The sequence below is a fragment of the Cydia splendana genome, chromosome 5, assembly GCF_910591565.1.
Source record: "Cydia splendana chromosome 5, ilCydSple1.2, whole genome shotgun sequence".
NCBI classification, from domain to species: domain Eukaryota; kingdom Metazoa; phylum Arthropoda; class Insecta; order Lepidoptera; family Tortricidae; genus Cydia; species Cydia splendana.
This window is the reverse complement of record NC_085964.1, coordinates 23,183,185-23,190,695: the sequence shown is the minus strand read 5'-3', so window position 1 is coordinate 23,190,695 and position 7,511 is coordinate 23,183,185. Positions and strand designations below refer to the sequence as shown.

General features: G+C 41.0%; 1 protein-coding gene across 1 annotated transcript; it reads right to left on the bottom strand.

Moving 5' to 3' along the window:
- Positions 1 to 1,788: 1,788 nt before the first annotated feature.
- LOC134790304 (uncharacterized) lies at positions 1,789 to 7,246 on the bottom strand. The gene is made up of 6 exons (XM_063761078.1): positions 7,020 to 7,246; positions 6,069 to 6,173; positions 5,210 to 5,645; positions 4,847 to 4,977; positions 4,131 to 4,268; positions 1,789 to 1,902 (listed from the first exon to the last, which is right to left on the bottom strand). Exons 1-6 carry the CDS (start codon positions 7,236 to 7,238, stop codon positions 1,855 to 1,857), a joined length of 1,077 nt encoding a protein of 358 aa, XP_063617148.1. The 5' UTR covers positions 7,239 to 7,246; the 3' UTR covers positions 1,789 to 1,854.
- Positions 7,247 to 7,511: the final 265 nt, after the last annotated feature.

Sequence of the window (7,511 nt, the reverse complement as noted above, 5' to 3'; positions counted from 1 at the left end):
ATCTTCACCGCTGCTGATGACTCTGGTCTTTACAGCACTCTGCCGATGCGTTCTCACACCCAATCCGTGGATCCAAGGCTGGTTGATATTCGGTCTCGAAGGTCCAAATTTTATGTCTGCGCGTATAGACATAAGTTGGGGCTGATGGCCAGGATTTGCGCTGATGTGGATGGCAGGTTGATGAAATGACGAAGGCAGCAGGTTCTTCGAATTAACTACATTTAATTCGGGATTTTACATTATTTTTTACTGAATTAAATTTACATTAAAAATGAGCAAAAGTGAAGATAGGTATAGGCTACGTGGTAGTTCGATCTGAGAGATCAAAATTGTAAGTGTCATCCTCTGTCTTCATTGGTGCGCGAAGGGATGACGAGCCGCTACACCATTGGCTGCCGATCACGACATATCTGATGTATGCCTCTCATTGGTCGCTGGTAACATGACGCGATGACATGTGTGTGACGTCATGGTACTCGTGGTAGGTGCATCGCAGCCGGGGATGAGCGCGCGGGTCGCTAGGCGCGAGCCAGGCTGAAGGTCACGGGCCGCCGCCTGTTTCTATGCGCTTTAGGTATTGCCGTAACAACAGTCGATTAATCGAATATCGTTAGTGTTGTGTGTCGACAGAGTAACATCCCTAGTGCGCAAAACGTTCAAACTGATAAACAAGACCAAGTGCGGGTAGTTCGAAAAACTCGCGCGGCTAGAAGATGTTGATGTCAACTTGAGCCAGTCTTCTCCGAGACCACGGGGACAACGCCGTCCTCGAAACGTCGGAGGTGAATCTTAAAACTTAAATACGCGATTAAGTCCCGTTGTGTAGTTTGATAATGTTTAATAATCGTGATAGTTAGTTTATTAGGTAACAACAAAAGTTATTTTAAACACGTCGGCCCCTCAGCTTCTACGTTGCATTAACTGTCAGGGTGTCGCCAGGGAGGATCAGTTGCAATTCTACCCCTCTTTTCACCCCCTTATGGAATGATTTCCGTAATAAAAACTATCCTATGTTCTTTTCCGAGACTCAAACCATCTCCATTCCAAATTGTATCCCAACAGACAGTTACTTTCGCATTTATAATATTAGTAGGGATTTACTTTATTTATTCATAACCGCGCTACAAACCTCAATTAGCTAATAATCGTTTGTCCTTATCTGTCATTTTGACTTATGTATTTGTAAAAAAGGGACAAAACATAATTACCTAAACTAAATCAGGCACGTAAAGTTTTATGAATAAGGGGGTTAAACCATACACATTTCTGTTAGTTTTCGACCGGTAATGATTCTCCTTGGCGTTTTCCTGGATATGTTATTACTGTTTCACGATCTCACATTCGCTGAATATTTTATAGTCGAGCAGATTAGAGCTATTTTGAAGTATTAATTTCCGTTCCGTCCTTGTGTTGCGGTTCGTTCGTTTTAATTTGTTTACGTTGGCTATTATCTCGAGCGGGAAATAGCATTACTATTACATTCATAAATATTAATTGATTTTTACGAGTAGGTGTGTAAAGTTTAAGACAAATTCGTGCTTCTAATACGATAAGAGAATCATAAGTAATGTTAATGACTTGCGACCCAGCCCGGTTTCGCACGGGTAAACATTAACAAATCATACCTACACCTTCCTCAAGAATCACTCTCTTGGTAAGTGAAAACCGCATGAAAATCCGTTGAGTTTATCGCGAACATACATACATACAGACAGACACGCGGCGGGGACGTCAGTAGGTAGGTAATGTGTACAAAACAGAATACTGATACAGACAAAGTATACTTACGGGATTTTGAATTGTCAGAAAATACCCAACAGGTTTCTTCAGGTGTGGAATTCTGGAACGGATTGCCTAACGAATTAAGCCACCGTGTGTAATTCGAAGCTCTTCATACGGTACCTGGAAAGAAAGGTCAGAAAAGTAAAATACTTTACAGTACATATGGTCCTACTTTTCCGCACTAGTGCGAGAAACAGCACTTTTCGTGTATATGTCAAAAGTTTAAAGGGCTATATATGTACTGTAAAACGTTGTACAATCGTACGAATAAGTAATTCGCAACTCGTGTCGAATTAAAACACTCCCTTCGGTCGTGTTATAATTTATCGCCACTCGTTTCGAAATTCCTCTTTTTCGCACTTGTATCGTAAATAGCTATTTTGTCAACAACCCTAGTAGCATTTTCGTTGGGGCTCACGGTGCCAACGGTAGGGAAAACGTTGGGATGAGGTTCGTTCCGTAGCCAACATTAATTTTGTATTGGCCCACCATCGCATTTACCAACATTCGCTGTGGCACAGATGCCCAACAATGGGCCTTTGTGTATTTTGGTACCGTTGGCTAAACAACAATAATATTCGTTGGCCCAATGATGACATATATCGCATGTACCAACATTGGCAGTGGCAGTGATGCCCAACAATGGGCCTTTGTGTATTTTGCTACCGTTCGCTAAACAACGATAACATTCGTTGGCCCAATGGTGACGAATACCGCATTTACCAACATTGGCTGTGGCACGGATGCCCAACAATGGGCCTTTGTGTATTTTGGTAACGTTGGCTAGTCAAGGATATCATCCGATGGCCCAATGATGTCAAATATCGCATTTACCAACATTGGCTGTGGCACTGATACCCAACAATGGGCCTTTGTTTATTTTGGTAACGTTGGCTAATCGACGATATCATCCGATGGCCCAATGACGACAAATATCGCATTTACCAACATTGGCTGTAGCATTGATGCCCAACAATGGACCTTTGTGTATTTTGCTAACGTTGGCTAATCAACGATATCACCCGATGGCCCAATGATGACAAAAATCGCATTTACCAACATTGGCTGTGGCACTGATGCCCAATAATGAGCCTTTGTTTATTTTGGTAACGTTGGCTAATCAACGATATCATCCGATGGCCCAATGACGACAATTATCACATTTACCAACATTGGCTGCAGCATTGATGCCCAACAACAAGCCTTTGTTTATTTTGGTAACGTTGGCTAGTCAACGATATCATCCGATGGCCCAATGACGACAAATATCGCATTTACCAACATTGACTGTAGCATTGATGCCCAACAATGGGCCTTTGTGTATTTTGGTAACGTTGGCTTATCAACGATATCATCCGATGGCCCAATAATGACAAATATCGCATTTACCAACATTGACTGTGGCACTGATGCCCAACAATGGGCCTTTGTTTATTTTGGTAACGTTGGCTAATCAACGATATCATACGATGGCCCAATGACGACAAATATCGTATTTACCAACATTGGCTGTAGCATTGAGGCCCAACAATGGGCCTTTGTGTATTTTGCTACCGTTCGCTAAACAACGATAACATTCGTTGGCCCAATGGTGACGAATACCGCATTTACCAACATTGGCTGTGGCACGGATGCCCAACAATGGGCCTTTGTGTATTTTGGTAACGTTGGCTAGTCAAAGATATCATCCGATGGCCCAATGATGACAAATATCGTATTTACCAACATTGGCTGTGGCACTGACGCCTAACAATGGGCCTTTGTGTATTTTGGTACCGGTGGCTAAACAACGATAACATTCGTTGGCCCAGTGAGCACAAATATCGCATTTACCAACATTGGCTGTGGTACTGATGCCCAACAATACCAGTTGAGTTTGCTTGTGGCGTCACTAGATGGCGTTACTGTCTCCAAACATCGAAGTTATAGTTATTTTCTCGATTATTCCGGATATAATCATAATATTTTTTAAAAGTAACTTATAAATCTACTAGCTATAACTATAAAATTTATTAATAAATTTAAAAAAATGTATTTTACCAACATTTTCTCAATTTAAATCTCAAAAAACATAAATCTCGCTTACGAAGTTTCGAAGTGCGGTTAGTATATATACAAATTAGAGTGTATAGTAAGTGTACTTGCTTCGGCAGTACATATACTAAAATTGGAATGATACAGAGAAGATTAACAAACAACTGCTGCCTAGCCTAGGGCCTTCATGTGGATACAACCAATGCCTACCGTAGTGTAATTGTAATATTTATCAGCAAAGGCCCCAACGTCGTATTACACAACCACTTACTTAACGTAGGGTAACTGTAGGACTCTGATTAGTGATTACTAACCTCATTGGGCCATGAGTACACGTTAGTGCCTATGACACGCATACGCAACGGCCGCCCCGCGTACATCTCCCGGCGGGCGGTTGCCACGCGCGGCAACAGCTCCGCAGTAAGCTTATAGCAGTACTTCACGTCCAATCGCTGTAAGCAAGTAATAATATTAAGTAATATTATTTTTGTAATACGTTTGTATGAAATGTAGTTTTAGTTTGCCATGAATAAATGAAATTATTCTTATTTTTATTCAAGTTATTTGCTTGAGAGTTCATTATTTTCATCCAAGTATACTAAGCTTTTACATTACATCATATTTACTTAGTAAAGTTACTAAAGTTTGCCAAAAAGCGTTGATTGCCATTCTTTCAATAGTCAACTAGTACTCATCGAGTACCAACATACAAACAGGTGAAACTAAATCAAAGCTGGTAAAAACACACGTACCTAGAATACCTAGATGAAATGTAGTTAGTAATAAACTGCGGTAATAAAGTAATTGAAAATTGTATCGTACTTGGTAGCCAAAGTGATAAATGATAATCATTAATCGAAGCCAATCAAAGTCCGGAGAATAGTACGGTCTTAAGTTTAAAGGGGCCCACTGATTACCAGTTCGCCGGACGATATCAGCCTGTCAGTTAAGCGCAAAATTTGACAGCTCCGAACAACTGACAGGCTGATATCGTCCGGCGAACTGGTAATCTGTGGGCCCCTTAATGTACCTTAAGCTTGGGGCAGGCGCGTACACAGGCCACCACATCGTCGTCCGTGACCTGACTGCTGGCTAAACCGAGCCCCGAGAGACGTGCTCCTGCGTGCTCACACACAGCTCTAACGCCGCGCCCCGTCACATCTGTGGCACACACATGCGTAAGCAAAGTTTATTAAATACCAACAATCATTTGGCTAGTTACTATGTATAACTTTTTTAAATGCAGATTATACTCTCCATATTGTGTTAAAATTTATTTTAAAAGCGATTCTCCGCTAATTTTGTTTTGTTCTGTAATGGCTTCACGAGGCCTACAGCCTATTGAGCCACTTGTTTTAACATTTCAGAGTTTTACGGGAGTAGAATAACTCACCCATGCACCTCATCATCGCCAAAGACCGCAGCTGCGGGCAGCAACGCGTCACAGCCTCCAAATCCCCGTCATTCGCTTTAAAGTTGACGTGCAAATGATACAAGTTCTTCAACCGACAGACGGACTCGAAGAACACCTCACTTCTCAGAACTGAATAATTCATCGTTACATATTCTAATTTGGGCATTTTATCGAGAACTAAGTGTATTTCACTGTACATTTCTCTCTTGGCACCGCTGATCTCTAGTTTTCTCAGCAGACTTAAGTTCTCAGCTGCTAGTAAGTGCCGCAGCTCAAAATCAGGACAAAAACTAATAACCAGAGACTCTAGGCTGGAAGGTGTAGTCATGAGGCATTGACCAGTGAATTTTTTAATCCTGTGGATTTCTAATTCTTTTAAGTTAGTCGTGTATGGGCTGATACAACGATCGGTTACCTGAAACAAATGGTTTTAGATATTAATTAATCTTCTATAAGCTCAAGCCTCAGCCACTTTCGCCTCAGTGTATCCCCATTTTTCCCCGTCGAACACAGATGGGAATAGCATTCATATGATACATCTCCCCGCCTCGTGTATGCCGGCGGTCACGTGGGGCGGGGACAAATGGGAATATACCTTCACCTCGCATGGTTCAGCGCGTTGTCATAGCGGGCGAGGGATGGGAACACTCTAGCTAGGGGTAAGGCAGTAAAGACCACATAGAAAGTGGGGTACTCGGATTATTTAGTATGTGTTAATTTCGGCAGCTCAATTTGCTTTAAATTGTGTATATGCTTTAAAGCATTTGCATGCAACACACAAAGAACGACTTTTTAAAGACCCAACTCAAAACAAACCTTCAAAATTCTAGATACTTACAGAATGGCCATATTGAAAGTATTGAAACCGAAGCCTTTGCAACCAGTTAAAACTTTCGCATTGATTTTTTAGTATTATCTCTTCTGTTATGTGTGCTGCTGTTATCTAAAACAACGCAAATTAATGAATTAAATAAAACCGGGCAAGTGCGAGTCGGACTCGCGCACGAAGGGTTCCGTACCATAATGCAAAAAAAAACAAAAAAAAAGCAAAAAAAAAACGGTCACCCATCCAAATACTGACCACTCCCGACGTTGCTTAACTTTGGTCAAAAATCACGTTTGTTGTATGGGAGCCCCATTTAAATCTTTATTTTATTCTGTTTTTAGTATTTGTTGTTATAGCGGCAACAGAAATACATCATCTGTGAAAATTTCAACTGTCTAGCTATCACGGTTCGTGAGATACAGCCTGGTGACAGACGGACGGACGGACGGACGGACGGACGGACGGACAGCGAAGTCTTAGTAATAGGGTCCCGTTTTACCCTTTGGGTACGGAACCCTAAAAAAACAGCCTAAGCATGTGCTTAATTAGTTTGAACAATGTTTCCCATACTTCACGCCTGAAACACAGGCAATCCTAGTTCAGGCACATGTAAACTATCACTATTTTTAAGTCTTTGTTTTATATGACTGTAACCATGAAATACGTGTTTTTTGAATAAATTATGTTTATATGTTTTTTTTTTATTAGAGTAGGGTTCCATTAATTTGGATATCTGTCAGTCACAATAGCCAGCCTAGAAAGAGGATATTAGAGGGTATCGTGTATTTACATAACAAGCAATAGATATCGCAGGCATCGCAGCCCTTGTATAATACGCCTTTTTAATAACAAGAGAAAACTGCAAAAACTTAAAAGCCGCTTTAGTGATGAGACTTTAGAATATCGTCACGACATGCTAATGATGGCAAGCGCTCATGTTGTCAATGTCATACATACACATACCGTTAAAAAGTCTAAATTAGGGCAGTATTCGAGCATCCTAAGATCGTCCTCGCATTCACATCCAACTGCCACAACCGATGGCCCCAGTTTTCCAGTCCACTTCATGAATGACACCCTATCGTCTCCAACCAACTTCATCTTACAGAGCCTGTTTAGCGCTGTTAGCGGATCATATGCATGCCAAAAAGACCGATCCTCTGTAGTATAATGGTCCTCCATTTGAATACGAACGCCTGCAAAAAGTATGTAAATCACTACACTTTATAAATCAAAGTCCCCCGCCAAGTCTGTCTGTATGTTCGCGGTAAACTCAAAAACTACTGACGCATTTTCATGCTTCACCAATCTCACTCGACATTAGCTTGTCTAAGAGAATGCCTTCTGGAATTAAGTTAGCCATTTGTTCTTGATCTGTTCACTTTTTAATGTGCAGTAAAATTTAAATTAATAACACCGTTACTGTTAATAAATCAATACATTTTAATAAACATA